Raw genomic sequence first — 16,369 nt, forward strand, 5'->3', positions numbered from 1 at the left:
TGTATTGTGTCAACAGAAAACTTTTCCTGAATATTAATTTGAGTCTTTCTTGCTTAATGTAAACGTATTCAGCTTACCTTCCCTCCATGACTATGATGTTTACAACCTTTGTAATATTTGTAACTTGTCACGTCTCCACCTCTGCCTTTGTTTGGCCTACTTTCTAATTTTAGTTCTTGTAATCATTCTCATCTGAAGCCTGTCTTTCCGGCTTTCTAATTATACTACTAACAAATACTTTTTGATGGGTGGTAATGAATATAAAATAAATTAAAAATAGACTCTCCTACACCAAGATAGTTACAAGGCTCAGTCCCCACCCCCCACCCCACACTACCTCCTCTAGGTTATTGCTTAAATGTCATATTCTCAGTAAGTTTTTCTCCCCCACCTTGTTTAAAATTATAATACACACCAGTAGAAGCACATGTGCATGCAAACATGCCACTTCCGTATACTCTACAAGCCCTTCCTGATTTATTTTCCCCATGGAGTATACCTTCATCTAACCTGCTATGTATGTTGCTTGTTTATGTTGTTTATTATTTGTTTCATTCACCAGAAATAAGGCCATAAGAATGGAGAGCTTTGCTTGGTGGTCAGCACAGCAATGTTTATACTGCCTGGTATTTAGCAATGCTAGCTAGCTGAGTATTCTTTATACAAATTAAGTTCATGAAATCCTTTCATTAGAAGAAAAAAAAACCTCACTAGGAGAGCTCTTCCAAAGCCCTAGAAATCTCTGAATTTCCATTTCAAACAGGTACCAGGCTGGTGCTGGACACCAAGTCTGTGATCTGCTCATACCTCCGTGATTTGTCTTACCTTCCTTGATGCCAAGAACTCCATCCCCTTGGCCACTTGGAAACTGTAACAGATGAGGTGTTCCAAGGTCAGAAAGTCCTTGTACAAGTCCTCAGACACTGTCAGAAGAGGCAAGAGAACACGGATGAATATGCCCATAGTCAGTACATTAGTATTCTAAGTCTGCCAGAGAAAATTTCAGGAAGGAGAAGCAGAGAGGAAAGTGCCTCTCTCATCTGTGCATTTTCCAAAGCCTAATATGATTAGCCTTCATCATACTGATTTCTTTTTTTAAGAGAAATACTGGCTTTTCCATTTTAAGCAAATTGAACTGGGTAAACCCAGAATGGAGAACAGAGAAAGAAGACTTTCAAATTTACTGTTTTAAGCTGTTACTGGTTTTTATTCCTTTTTTTTCATGTATCCAAAAGGACTAACAACAGTTTCATATCAAGAACGCTAAAAATAAAACAACAATATTCAGGGCCATCAAATCTTTTTCTCTCTCCGGGCTTTGTCTTGAGACAAAGACCACAGGTCAAACTACACTCTACAATGGGTAACTAAAAATACCAGGACAAGATTTACTTCTGTCACTTCCAAACTTAAAAGTGCTGCAAATACATTAAATTTGACCAGCAAGGATATTTTATTTTCCCTCCAAGGATATGAATGCAAGATAACAAGAACATGAAAGAAAGATGAATTTATGTAAATGGGTAATATTTACTTCAGGGCAAGTGGTACAAATAAATACTAAGACACTGATGAGTATTTCAAAATGATCCACTAACTTTGGTCTGGTAAGATAAGACTTATGGTCTCTTGCCTGGATACAAAAATCAGAATAAATACAAACTTAGTTGTAATAATAATAATAAAAGGCTACAAGTAATAAAAAGGCTAAAAGTAATAAAAGGCTACAAGACTTTTTACTCAATGAATTTTTATACTTCGAGCTCAAAGGCTCTATGGGAACCATTCATGAAACCTTCATTTATAAAAAATAAAGCAAAATACTGAGCTTATCATTCTAGGCCCTTTCTATTCCCAACACCACCTTACTCCCTTGGGTTTTCAGATCAATGGCCACCTTTGTGTGAGCAAGGAGAATCAGAGTAGAGATCACTCCACTAGATGTGGGTGCCATTACATAAGGCCTGCACAACCTCCCCATGCTCCTCCGGCCAGCGCCAGCCTCATGGTGCCTACTTCATCTTCTAAAGGAAAGAAGTTACATATAAGTTCTAGCTATAGACTGTTCTATCTGAATACGTGGGTTTCTTCTCTAGGGAAGAGAAGAGAAGAGAAGAGAAGAGAAGAGAAGAGAAGAGAAGAGAAGAGAAGAGAAGAGAAGAGAAGAGAAGAGAAGAGAAGGTAGAGCCAGATGTCAAGAAGCTTCATCTCTATGTCCATAGCGCTGTCCCTTCGCCTTCCAAGGAAAGCAGTCATTCAGGGTATCCTGGAACTAACTCAAGTCGTAGAGATTGCTGAGGCCACAGATCCAACCACCCATAAAAGACCACTAAGATCTTTGGGAACTTAACAGAAGCAGACAAATCTGCTTGTGAAGATGAAGGCTGGTTAGAAGATGAGGGAAGAATGGAATAGAGACAAAGGATGGCTCCTAAACTGTCCCAGGGAAGGTTCGCTGAAAGGGTCCAGTTGTGCTGATGAACAGTACAAAGGAGGTTGAAGCACTAAAAGCAATGGGAAGCTAATCAAGTTTCAGACAGCCTCCTCTCCCTTCCAGAATATGGCCTGGAGTCTTTCCTGCCAATAAATCCTGGTCCAGTATTTGAAGACTGTTGGTTTGATTATTGTCAACTGCTCTCCCTATTCGGCTCCCTAGATTTCTCAGAATAGCCTTGTTTGGCCTTCCTACTTCAGAGCAGACCACATTTCACTTTTAAAGAGACTGAGTAGAAGCCGACCAGGAATAAATATCTTTTTATCCCATGACCAAGTCCTTGCCATGCCCTGATCACTGGTCCATCCTCACAAGCACATACTTCAGCACAGAGCAATCAAGGATTGGTACCTTCTTCCTCCTCCACATCACTGAGAGATTTCTCCTCAACAAATCCTGAGCTGGCTGAGCTCTGGCTGCTGGTGATGCTGTCCAAGCGGCGTTTTAGATCCACGGAAATTTCACCAACATAGTCTTTTCCATGACGGAACCGTGCACCTTTGGTCTGTGAAGAAGCAGATAAACTAGTTCATTGAATAAAATGTAGTGGAGTATAGAAACAGTTGAAGTACTCACAAAAGCAGAACCAAAAGAAAAAAAAGACATCAATTTCAAGACATTGCAGATCTGAGATGAAATTGAGGACAAGTTTTACACATCATAGGGTTTCTTTTCCACAGCCAAGCTCCTTCATTAGCTGAAAATGATAATTGACTCATTTCACATTGCATTCAGATGTATTCCCATTCGAGTACCCTCATAGGTACTTCTAGGACAGGTACTCTTGCATGTCTGTCTTCAGAGGAGGAAGAATAGAATCTTCCCCCAGTTCTTCCCCCTCCTTTGCTGTCCCTGTTCTCTCCCCAGCTCTGATACCTTCAGGAACTTTAAATCACAAAAATAAAACATAAGGGAGCATAGGTCTCTCCAGAAGGAAAGAAGAGGGAGTTACATAGATCAAGAGTGCGAGTGAGACATCCCTCACAAGTTCCCCCATCGAATCTCAAGTGAAAAACAAATGCAGACCAGATAGAATGAGTCTTCCTCCATGCGACAACATGGCCAAAGAGCACTTAAGAAACACTGTACCTTGTAGGGAATGAATTCATTCCTCTTGCCCCGTAAGTAGGTTGAGAGGTTGCCGAACTTGCAGAATTCCACAATCACCATGAGAGGGCCTGCAGATGGCACGCCATGTTAACAGAACATATATTTTTGCTTCTGTTTCTCACTAAGTGCTCAGTAAATCGATCAACCCAAAAATGTCCCAGAGGACATCTGTATATGACCTTTCATTGGAACAGAGTCACATAAATTGATCCTATATTATAAAGTGATCCTATCTTATAGCTTTTCTTTTTCCAAAAGGCAAAATCTACCACAGGATTAGCCAAATGTCAGAAGAAAACCTATCTACTCTCATTCCAATGCAATTACCTGAGGATTTTATTTTGGGGGGAGCAGTACTGGGGTATGAACCCAGGATCAGTGCTAAGTAAGCACTCTACCAACTAAGCCATGCATCCAGCCTTTTAGTTTGTCTTTACATTTTTACCTGGAACCAGCCTCAGAAAGATCTTCCAACCTCTGCCTTCAGAGAAGCTAAAATAACAGGTGTACCTCATTACACCTGGCCCTGAGGATACTTTTTCTTAAGGTCCATTGCTTTCAATTGTTGCTGTTTATTTTTCTCATCTGTATAAGTACTGTATAAGTTAACAAATTGTACCATAGTGATGTGACAGTCTTTAATTTAGAGGAAGATTTAGAACAATGTAACTGTAGTGTCCACGAAATTTCAGAATCTGAAAAGTATTCAGAATCATAGCTACAGTAGTTGCATTGTTTCCCTCAAATACTGGCAGAGAAGCAACCAGAAATACACACAGGGACTCACCTCCTGGCTTTGTGCAGGCACCTAGAAGATTGACCACATTGAGATGGTGGCCAATATGAATGAGGATCTTGAGTTCAGACATGAGGGCTCGGTGTTCGCTGTGTGTTGCTCCTTCTACAGATTCAAAATAAAAAGGGAAATCATAAATGTGGGCCTCAACCTACAAAGATTGCTTCCCCTCCCACCACTGCATGCAACTGTATACCTTACCTTCCCAGGGTAACACAGCTGTAACCTAGTAACCTAGCTGTAACCTATAGAATGGGTGCATTTTCTTTTTTTTAATAACTTTTTTATTGTGAAAATACCGTACAAAGGGGTTACGATTACATGAGCAAGGTAATAAGTACATTTCTTATCAAGCATTGTTGCCTCCTCCTTTGTTTTTTTCCACTGCCATCCCTGCCCTCCCATCTCCATGGCCACACTCCCCATCCCCAAAGTTGTAAGGTTCCTTTTTCAACATAGATTTTGTACATCTCATTGTTGTAATGGGTCCACCTGTATCCCTATTTAAACAATTTGTTTTTCCCCTCCTCTCCCCAAATTATACCAACATCAAATACAGTGAAAACAGGGGTTATACCATGTGGGAGGGACTTATGAAGAAACAAAATAATCATCTTATAAATATGTTAGAAACAATAGCAAGAAAGAAAAAACCACTTGTGTCCTCATCTTGGGAATCATTCTCTGAAGAACTAAGTACAAAACCTGTTTTTGAAATTCAAAATTAAATTCTTACTTTAATGGACCCCAAATATTTGATATTTAAAGGACTCTATTCCAAATTCTTCTTTTCTTTTCCTCTTTGATATCCTTTTTCCCTATCCCCAGGACTACCAAGTTCAATTGTGTGAGCAAGCTGAGAAGTGCAGAAAGACAGCCAAGACTCCTAGTTAGGAGTGACATCTGCTCCTACCTAGGCTTGCCACACCATGAACATGGACATAAAGTGACAAAGCAGGAATCTGCTTCTAATTTTCACAAAGGAATTATATCTCCAGGCTTGATTGGTTGTCCAATGTAAGATCAGAGCCACTAATAGAAGCTTGATATCATGTCTAATAACTGGATGAAACGCAAGGAGAGAGACACTTCCATAGAATTTTGCTTTTACCTTTCAACATCTTGACGGCCACTGTCTTACAAGTTGCTACCTTGTCAATTCCAAAGGCATCTGCCTCTATCACTTGACCAAAAGCACCACGGCCAAGAGGTTTACCTGGAATCAATGGTCAGAAAATGGACTTGGGTTATCACATCGCCAAAGTGATACACAAACAGTCCAACTGGGCATGGTGGTTGTATCCCCCTATTTAACATGGCAACCCAGTTCATTCCCTTGACTGGGTTTAATTATGTACTCTCCATGTATTTTCCAAATGCCCTGCTTTGGGTGGCTAATCAAGGACCCTCCCCCTAAGAGATTAAATCAGAAATTACCCAAATTCAAGAAATAAAATTATTATTTAAGAACCACAATGCTTAAAAATCCAAATAAACTAGATTTATTATTGTTATCATGAAAGAGGAGGAGTTGGCCTGGTCAACCCAAAACCAAATTAATATTAATTGAAAATGCACCTAGTTTTAGCCGGTCTCTGGGAAATTCCCATTTGCTGGCATCATAAGGCAGGCGTTCACAATGTTCATCCAAGGGCAGTTCATCTGGATCCATGACAATAGACAAGTAGCCTGTCTTCAGTTCCCCTCCATTGGCCTGGAAAGCATCAACCCTTCCAGTCACATACACCCTGTTGTTTAGTAGTTGTTTTGTGTACTTATTGCTGTTGTTTAATAAGAGCTTCATTTGTGACATCTCATTTTCTAATAAAGCTCATGGAACTTGAGAGTAGTCCTATTAAACCCCTGCTTCCAGTGTACCCTTAAGCCCCAAATGAGTTCAGATTTTTTTTTAAAATCTTAATTACACAAGACAGTCCAACCCCTTTTCCCCTCTAGTGGCTCCTATCAATTAATGCCCCATGATCCAGCCAAAGAAAATGGGCAAGAATGTTATTGTATTCAAGTAAAAATGTGCCCATTGAGCCAATAACAATGGGAAGAAACATCTCAAAGAACCCCAGTCCCCTTTCATTAATCATGAAAACCAACATGTGAGGGACAGAAGGGACATTATTTCGTTACCCGCTTAATGGTCCGCAGAACAATGACAAGTAGTAGCCAGAAGAACATGGCAATCACTGCAGTGCCTACGAGAATAATGACTTCCAAGTTGGTCTTTTCCTGGGCACCTGGAAAAGGTGAGTTGAATGCATCACATCACAATTGAATGAGTGTCAGCATTTGGAAACTCATAGCTTTCAGGATCAGATGACCTCAAACTTACCTACTTCAGATGGAGTCCCAAGCATTCTTAATGGAAAATTTAAGGCTTACAAAACACTCATTCTGAGACTCTCCAGCAGTACACTCACTATAAGAACCTCCGGCAGTAAAATTCTAAAGTAATTCAGGATAGACATACAAATGTCTATCCTTCAAATGTGTTGAGAAAGAGTATTCTTCAATGGAAAGAAAACAGATGATGGTCTACAGAGAAAAAAAGGAAGTCTGTTTGGGGAAAATAAAGTCTAATTTTACCTATCCTGATACTCAATGTCATGACATGAGTAGAATTTGAAAAAGGACTGTTTAAGAAACCACACAAAGAAGTAAATGTAGCCCTTTGACCAGAGATCTACTCACAATCACACACCTACTATATACTCATTACTTTAAAAATAGCACCTCATTAATTCAGATAACAAAACAGAAGATCAGAGAAGTTAAGCTACTCAATTGAGGACCCTCACCCTAGTCCCTGGGTCAATCAAGAGGTGACCATGCCCTTGCTCTTGTGAGAAGAAGCAAGCCTGTGTTAGAAAAAGAGGCATGGCCCAGTAATGAAAGTTTAAAGGCAGGTGTGGAAGAGAAAAGAAAACACTTGGTCAGGGAAAGCCACAGGACAGCTCCAAGTGGGGAAATTAAATGCAGAAGGAGGCTTTCAACCCAGAGTGATTAGCACAGAGATGATAAGGAAGCAATTATCACTGAGGATCTCCCTCTGTCTATTCACACTGTGCAGTGTGAATCGACTGCTGCCCAAGCTGTGAGAATGGCCCACAGCCGTCTCAAGTCCTCAAGAAGGCAATCAATTAATTAGCTGGAAAAATAAGTTAGCAGTTGCAAGGCAAGCTCTGGGGATGTCTAGAAATAGATTGTTTCATTGGTGATCCTAGGGAAGTAATTCTTTATCTATATGTATAGATTTAAATGTCCATTTATACAAGAGAGTAGGAAGGTCCAAGATCCAACTGGCTAAGCAAGTTCATGTATTAATATGCCCATAAGAATCCTTGGGAGCCTAGAAAGCTTATTAAGAATCCCTGTCCCCTTGTCAGGCGCTGGTGGCTCACACCTGTAATCCTAGCTACTCAGGAGGCTGAGATCTGAGGATCACAGTTCAAAGCCAGCCCAGGCAGAAAAGTCCATGAGACTCTTATCTCCAATTGACCACTAGAAAACCGGAAGTGGAGCTATGGCTCAAGCAGTAGAGCGCTTGCCTTGAGCTAAAGAGCGCAGGGACAGCACCCAAGCCCAGAGTTCAAGCCCCATGACCAACAACAACAAAAAAAGAATTGCTATCCCTTCTCTTACTATTCTCTATCATCTCTGTGCCAATGTGCTCAATTAGGCATTTGTAACCAGTTGCAGACAGCTGACAGAGGGAGGCAGGGCACCAGAGACTCATCTTAAGACATCAATCCCTTCAGAAATGACAAAACCACTGCATCCTTTGAAGTCTGCATTTCCAACAGCAGTTCATGAAATAGTAATAAGCCTATGAGTTGTAAACATGTCAATCTGTCTAGATGCAATACTCCACAAATAGGTGTGACTTATTACAGAGAGCAACAGCTAGAGTTTGAGAGACAAGTTAGGATGAGTTCATAGAAATTCGTCAGCCCCTTCTATCACCTGCCTGGCTTTCTTCCCCTTGCACACCATCCCATCGTCTACACACTAGTTTCCCTGTTTCCCTGGTGAGTTACGAAAGAAAAAAGACAGAAATATATTTCTTCTTAAGGAAAAATAGTCTGCCACAAATTACTGTTCCACAGGGAGAAAATGCTAGATTTTGTATCTCTCTTACACACACACACACACACACACACACACACACATACTTTCTTCCAAATCTAGATAGGAATACACATTTTCCCATTTTAAAACGGCCATGACTTATTGTTTACAAGGGAATCTTAACTGTCTCTCATCCAATGAAAATTCTGAAGCCTTGTGACTGATTGAATAGCACTGACTTTTGTGATTAAACTGAAATTCTGAGTAAATACAGAAGCATCTTTTCTATAGCTTAATCTAGCCATCCAAAGAATCAAGGATGGGAGAATATCTGTCTTACCTGGCTAAGAATTGTCCCCACCTTGAAAACTGCATAGACAGGAATTGTGTTGCCAACAGAAGTAAAATAATATTCATTGTGTCTTCTAGTTAGAAGATTATATTCTTATTGAAGAAGGTGTACAAAATACTCCTTGAGCATCCCAGTCCAAAAATCCAAAACCCAAATGCTCAAAATCAGGAATTCGTTGAGCACTGCTGTGAAGCCCATGTGCAAAGTTCCACAGGGGACTTCATGTGATGATTGGTGTAAGATCAAAATGCAGACATCCTAACAATAGTGTATAAAAGTGCCTTCAGGCTGTATAAATGAGGTTTACATGAAACAAATGAATTTTTGTGTTTACACCTACTCTCCTGTCTGATACCCAAAAATATCTACAACGTATATGCAAATATTCCAAAATCTGAAAAAAATAACAATATCTGAAACATTTCTGATTCCAAGTACTTTGGATAAGAGATACTTAGCCTGTACAAAGAATATTTAAAAATCACCCACATGTTCTGTGGGTGGGAGGGAGGCCATGAGATGGGAAGCACACAAACGGAGCAAAGACAGTCTTTTTATTCAATGTACATTACATACAAACTGAACTACCTAACTTGAGGGCAGGGATGGATGGGGAAAGATGAGAGAGAGCAATGGAAGGGGTGAACATTGATCAAAATGCAATGTACTCATCACTGAATTCTGAAACTGAAGCCCCTTTGTACAACTACTTAATAAAACATACATTTTATTCTGCCACTTCATTTATTATTTTTATTTATAGAAGGAGTTGAAACAAATCTTAAAGGTGTTTTCCTTTTTCCCCTAAATATGAATCATACAAGTAAAACCAACTTAACTATAAACATGTAGCAAAGTAAGGGGAAAGTAGCACAACCCAAGAACAAAGGCTGGGGGGGAGTAGGAGGGTGCAGTCCATATATAACAAATGCCATGATTCACCTGCCCAGGTGAATATATATGTGTAATATATACATATATATGTAATATATATACATATATAATGTATACATATATATGTAATGTATATACATATATATATTATCATCCACTATATCTAACCCAAGTATGTGAGTACATGAAAGATCCAAACTAAAAGTCATCTGATGTGCTTATGCCATCACACTGACCTTGTATTATGAAAAACGTTTCCACTCTTGCACATCCCAGCACATTACAGGCCTGGCAGGTGTAGAGGCCTCCATCCTCCTTCCTCACTCTGCGGATAGTCAGGTTACGGTTCCCGTCTTTTAATATTATACCTAAGAGAGGAAAGGCAGTGAGGGTGCTTTTTGTTCTAATGATGCAATTTGTGGAGATTTTCAGGAATACTTTGTTGTTGTTGTTTTTGGTTGGTCATGGAGCTTGAATTCTGGGTCTAGGCACTGTCCCTGAGCTCTTCAGCTCAAAGCAAGTGCTCTACCACTTAAACCACAGCACCACTTCTGGTTTCTGGTGGTTAATTGGAGGTGAGAGTCTCACGAACTTTCCTGCCCGGGCTGGCTTTGAACCGCAATCCTCAAATCTCAGCCTCCTGGGTAGCTAGGATTACAGGCGTGAGCCACAGGTGCTTTTTGTTTTTAACGCAACAGCTGCCCTTCATTTTGTGCTGTTATCTAACTCCAAAGTGGCATGACACATAGCCTTGACTATTGACTGATCTCCCATGAAGCTTCTATGAAAACTCAAGAAGACTCCAAATACTCTGCTTCCAAGTCTAGGAAATGAGTCAGACATTTCACATGAATACTGCTTTGTGTCTCCTTTTTAAACCAATCAAGAAATACAATAAATGTTTATATCACACATTCCCTAGGGAAACTCTACATCCAAAGAGATGGACAGGTTCTATTCACCTGAATCTTCTACTAGTGTGTCATTATCTTTAAACCAGGTGATCTGTGGAGGGGGGTTCCCAGATGCTGTACAGGCAACTTCGATGGTCTCGCCAATAGTCGTCGTCTGATTCTCTAGGTTTCCTGTGATCATGGGAGCCATGCGCTCTGCAGATACAAAAAAGAAAGCACAGAAACTGTAGCTATAACTAGTGGAATGGTTTTCATATCTGTAAACAGCTAGAAAGTGTAAATTTCAACCTATCAGTTTACTAGGCTGACCTTAATGTTGTTGGTCACTAAGTCAAATAAAATGAGTAAGAACAGTTCTGACACATTATTGGATGTCTTAATGTATTAACATCAGTGATCCTGCTGAAAAGACATGAAATAAAGGCTCAGGGTCACGCTTATAGATCTTATTCCGGGAGGGCGGGGCGGGGGGGAAATTGTCCTCTCATAAAAGTCCAAGCCAGGGCTGGGAAGGTGGCTCAGTGGTAGAGCACTTGCCTTGCATGCACAAGGCCCTGGGTTCAATTCCTCAGCACCACATAAGCAGGAAAAAAAAAAGGCCGGAAGTGGTGCTGTGGCTCAAGTGGTAGAGCACTCGCCTTGAGCTGAAGAGCTGAGGGACAGTGCCCAGGCCCCCCCCCCAAAAAAAAAGTCCAAGCCAACAGGTCTTCCTGCTAAGTTTGCCAGACTTTAATGAAAGAATGCTCTGTATTTATTTGATAACTTTCACAAAACTCACATATACTCGTTTTGTTATTCACTCAGTTGTATGTAATGAATAGCCAGGCTATATTAGCCTTATTTTTACATAAAATAACTTACAGTTCAGGGGATCAAACAGCTTTTCAGATTCCTTATAACTTAGTAAATAGATGAAATAATAATGGAATCTGATGAGTCTAAAACTAGTCCAATTTCCACCAAAACACAACCAAGACAGATTTCAGGAAAGCCAGAGATACAGAAATACACTTGGACACTTTTACTTCTATCACCTGAGTCTTTAAAGAATCAAGTCTTATGTTAGCGTCTGCAGATACTTCCTAAAATATGCCAAAGCCCTGAGCAAGGCACTACTCATACAATCTGAGTGTAAATGCACTGAACCTTATGACACTCTTCATATAAAATAGAAAAACATAGCTACTTAGGACCATGTGGGATGCACTCAGAGGCATGGAGAGTGGGTACAACATCCCTTATGGGTCCTTTAGGTCCTAAACCCATCCCTCCATCATTCTGCCCATACAGCAGGCATTTCACTGAGCACCTCTGAATACTGGTATGTTCTCTGATCAGAGCCTACAGCATGAAGCAAAACAGAAACCAATCCCAGTGCACATGGACATAGAGACCTCATAGTACCCAATGCTTGCCTGTGTTCTCATCCCATCCATCACTGCGAACTTCTGGCACCGTCTTCTCTCCCAGTAGATATCCCACAATGGGTAGACTTACATCAATCAATGTCCAAGAACAAAGCAGAGAACTGACCCCTTCTTGCACATACTAGTGAGTGAGCTCATCATAGAGGTTTAGCAGAATCACGCTATTTGCTTTTTTAACATACCAATTCACCAATGTTAGCTTCCTTCTTCCTCCAGAGCATTCCCTGCATGAATGTGTACTAGCTTACTGCATAAGCTCCCAGGCAGTACAACTTTTCACAGAGCACCTATTTACACGATCTATTTACAGCATGCCAATTGCCTGATCCAGAGTTGCCTCCCTTACCTAAGATGATGAGCTGCCTGACCACGCAATGTCTCTTCCTGGTCTTCCGGTCTTGAGCAGAACAGACATAGTCTCCTTGGTCCCGCAAGGTTGCATTCTGGAACTCCATAACCAAATTATCACTTGTGTTGTTAGAGAACATGGTGGCATTCAGTCTCCAAAGAGCATCCAAGTTCTTGCAAATAGGTGTGAGCAGCTCTCCTGTGTGGGTCGGTAGAACCTGAGGGCCTAGCTTGTACCATGTGAGGTTCTCAAACATAGTCCTGTCCGCAGTACACCACAGAGACACACGCTCCTGCTCGGTGGGCTGGGTAGCAGGTTGTAAAGTAATTTCAGGTCCCTCTGAAATGTAAAGCCCAGTGTTAGAGGATGATTTTACCTCAGATGGTACACTATCATCTTCTTGTTGCCTTCAGGCTGCTACATAATACAAACAAGCAGAGTTCTAATAGTATGATCATTTACTATAAGGAGACAGCGAACTGGATGGTTGAGATTCCAGAATGTCTTGGGGCTTAAAGCATGCATGAAACCATTCTCTCTTTAGTGAAGGTTTATGAACTGATTTCACATAAGCCCAAGAGGTATCTGAGCAATTTTCATTTATGCACAAAATCATCACCATTAATAAACCAACTTCTTCCACTGGGCCATGCCACTCATATCAATGGCAAGGACACAAGAGCATTTCAGAGCTCAGACATACTTTGTGAAGGACCCATCCCATCCTCCAGAGAAGAGTACTCACTGGTCACGTGGAAAGAGATCACCCTCTCTCCTTTCCCAGCTCTGTTGATGGCTTCACATTTGTACAAAGCTGAAACATTTGCAGCTTGGATGACAAGAGTACTCACAGTCTGGGGGGGAAAAAACTTAGGTTATTAAAAAACCTAGTCTGTATTCTTGTATATGCATTCAGACTAAAACTGAGCAGTCCCCACAATTTCTGTGACCTCTACTGCACTTCAGTCACATTCCCACACTGACCACCCTCAAATTCACAATTCTAATCAGTTTGGTATGTAGCTCACACAATATCCAAGAAGTGTTTTGAGAAATCATCAGATTAATACTGTGATTTAATACAATAACATGATGCACATTTTTCTGATGTTTATAGAATCAGAATTAACTTACAGTGGATGTAGACATAAAATGCATACATGTGTTATTCTTCTCTGATAAACTCTTAGTAATCTAATGGGCACTGATGCACATTTTTCTGATGTTTATAGAATCAGAATTAACTTACAGTGGATGTAGACATAAAATGCATCCATGTGTTATTCTCTCTGAGAAACTCTTAGTAATCTAATGGGCACTGCTGAGAGTCAATGGTGCTTTCAAACTGACTTACAGTGCTAGTATTCTATTATCCAATCTATTTGATTATTAATCTCCAATATGCCTCATATACTAATAGACCATACTTCCACAAAGAGAGGGAAATAGAGATAAATTTTCCAAATGAAAGAACTTGACACTCACTTTGTTTTTTCCTTCAATTAGGGCATATTGATTTTTCTTGACTTCAATTTTATTTCCTCCCTGGAAATCTTCCACATTTCTCCATTCATTACAAGTATACGAGTTTGTCATTGAAAGAGTATGGCTACAAGAGAGGGTGCAACATCAGGTTATGACTTGTCTTTAATTCAAATTGGGTTCCATGGGTCAGGCTTTGTTTATTATGTTCTTAGAAATAATTTTCAGGATAGCCTACCACTTAACAAGACTTGGCGCCAATTAAAAATAGGCCTCAATAAGGAGGGGAAAAGTCCTAGGTAGATTTCATTCAGGATACAGGAGGGAAGCAGCTATTTTAGGAACAAACTTCCATTCATAAATTGGATCGACAAGACAATTCAAGTTTATTTAGTTCAAAGGAAAGTAAGGAAACTTAGAAGTCACTAGGCTTCTGAAAGTCATTTCTCTGGACCCGTGGCCTTTGTGTAGGAAATAGTCAGAAACTAATAGTGGTCATTTCAAAAACAACAACAGGAAGTGGACTTCTTGGGGGTGGTGAGGGTGGTTGTTGTTTTCCCTAAGGATGTCTGGACTTGTGTTAGAACTTGATAAGCCTAGCCTGAGACTCTGAGGGCTGGGCTAGGTTATCACTGCCTCCCATCCATCAGCACTTCCTCTAAGAGATGGGCCTTCTCACAGATAAGAAAGATCAGTGTGCTAGTTTCCAGCTGATTTGTAGAAGAAGAAAAACCCACAGGCTGACAATTAGTAAATTAATGAATAACCTGTTTGGAAGAAGTATATGCCAAGGAGCCACCTAAGAAGAAAGAGCTTGCCAGGGACACAATGGGATATCCCAACTAAAGATGTGTGCTACAACCTAGATACAAAGCCAAGCACCACTTAGTATCCACTTTTAGGCAGGGCCTTCTTGGCTTAGAATGGAGTTGCAATATGGCATGACTATAAGAGTGCAGAAATGTCAAGAGCAGCAGACTTCATGATCCTCCTCACCTGGACTTGTAGGAGCACTCTTTCTCCAACTGCCAGTACCAGTAGATATGATGTGGGGGAGGGTTGGCATAGACTGTGCACGTCAGTGTTTGCGTGGTGCCATATTGGTAGGAATCCATGGGAGAGATCAGAGCTTTCTCACCAATCTGGGGTGGGACTGGAGACAGGAAAGACAACTTCTAAATTGCCAATCGGCTTTGAGGAATGAACGAAGAGGCTTTCAGCAACCAGAGCTGACATTTTAAAGCTCCTTGTTTTTACACCCACTTTCTTTCACTAAAAAAATCTGGACATGAAAAAAAAAAAAAAAATCTGGACATGGGCTGGGAAGGTGGCTCAGTGGTAGAGTGCTTGCCTCGCATGCATGAGGCCCTGGGTTCGATTCCTCAGCACCACGTAAGCAGAAAAATCCAGAAGTGGCGCTGTGGCTCAAGTGCTAGAACACTAGCCTTGAGCATTGAGCTGAGGGACAGTGCCCAGGCCAACAGACCAAAAAAAATAAATAAATAAAATATCTGGACTTGTAAATAAGAGATTTCAGAACCAATAATAATAAGAAGTTGATAATAATAAAAACAAATAAACTGAGTGATGTTATGCAAGCCTCACATCTCATGCCTCCACATAGAGGTCATTCTTTCTCTCTTCTAATCTCCCTCGTGTTGGAATAAAGACATTACAATTATGCACCAAACACTGTTTTAGATATTATCGTGATTCATGCATTTCATCTTCACAACCACATTTATTATGCCCACTTAGCATATGAAAAGAATGAAACAAAAAACTTAAGGAGCCAATCCAAGGTCACTCACTTAGTATGTGGCTTGACCTCAGACAAACCCACACACTGATTTCTGAATGCAAACACTACTCAACCACTACATACAAAGGAAGGCATGAGTCCTTGTGGAATACACCTCTTCACTCTCCCTCTGCCTCTTCCTTCCCTTTTCTTCTTTCCTTTCCTTTCTCCCTTCCTTCTTTCCCTCTTTCCTCCTCCTCTTCTTTTAGTTCAAAAGTCCCTACACAAAACTATTATTTTACTGCTGTCAACCTCAAGCTTCTCTCAGACAGACAGAGAGAGAGAGAGAGAGAGAGAGAGCATGTCAAGGCTAATAGCCACAGGAATGTGTTCTATACAGATTTACACCTTCCTTTGTACATTCAGAACCTGACTTCACTTTTGTATTTACCTCATACAACAGAGTAAATGTTGTGGTGAATTAGATGCTTGTTGACTTCATGAAGTGCTAAAAAGGGAGTTATTCGATGTCTATTTTGCTGTTCTCATGGCTTGATCCTTTCCTTCTCTCATCCTACTTACTAACTTTCCAGTCTCTCCCCTTTCCCATATACCTTGGACACTCATCCTTCTAAGCAACCTCTTCAGAGCCTGTTATCTTTAAAATACTCTCTGAAGAAAGAAATGAAGCCAGGTCCAGCAGACACACAGAGGAGTATCAGGACATATA

At 40.5% G+C, this 16,369-nt stretch overlaps 1 protein-coding gene across 2 annotated transcripts in view; it reads right to left on the bottom strand.

The window, feature by feature from the left end:
* Positions 1 to 16,369, bottom strand: part of Kdr (kinase insert domain receptor) — a 45,518-nt gene that overhangs the window by 14,834 nt on the left and 14,315 nt on the right. For both annotated transcript variants that reach the window (XM_042678072.1, XM_042678071.1), the window contains exons 10-22: positions 14,895 to 15,051; positions 13,902 to 14,025; positions 13,162 to 13,270; positions 12,414 to 12,755; positions 10,689 to 10,835; positions 9,963 to 10,094; positions 6,543 to 6,649; positions 5,979 to 6,114; positions 5,512 to 5,616; positions 4,392 to 4,505; positions 3,584 to 3,672; positions 2,846 to 2,999; positions 826 to 923 (exon numbers count right to left, since the gene is read on the bottom strand). In XM_042678072.1, the coding sequence (XP_042534006.1) occupies positions 826 to 923; positions 2,846 to 2,999; positions 3,584 to 3,672; positions 4,392 to 4,505; positions 5,512 to 5,616; positions 5,979 to 6,114; positions 6,543 to 6,649; positions 9,963 to 10,094; positions 10,689 to 10,835; positions 12,414 to 12,755; positions 13,162 to 13,270; positions 13,902 to 14,025; positions 14,895 to 15,051 (1,814 nt within the window). The remainder of the gene's footprint in view (positions 1 to 825; positions 924 to 2,845; positions 3,000 to 3,583; positions 3,673 to 4,391; positions 4,506 to 5,511; positions 5,617 to 5,978; positions 6,115 to 6,542; positions 6,650 to 9,962; positions 10,095 to 10,688; positions 10,836 to 12,413; positions 12,756 to 13,161; positions 13,271 to 13,901; positions 14,026 to 14,894; positions 15,052 to 16,369) is intronic.

Source organism: Dipodomys spectabilis, unplaced genomic scaffold (genome assembly GCF_019054845.1).
Source record: "Dipodomys spectabilis isolate Male_0828 unplaced genomic scaffold, ASM1905484v1 ptg000043l, whole genome shotgun sequence".
Classification (NCBI taxonomy): Eukaryota; Metazoa; Chordata; class Mammalia; order Rodentia; family Heteromyidae; genus Dipodomys; species Dipodomys spectabilis.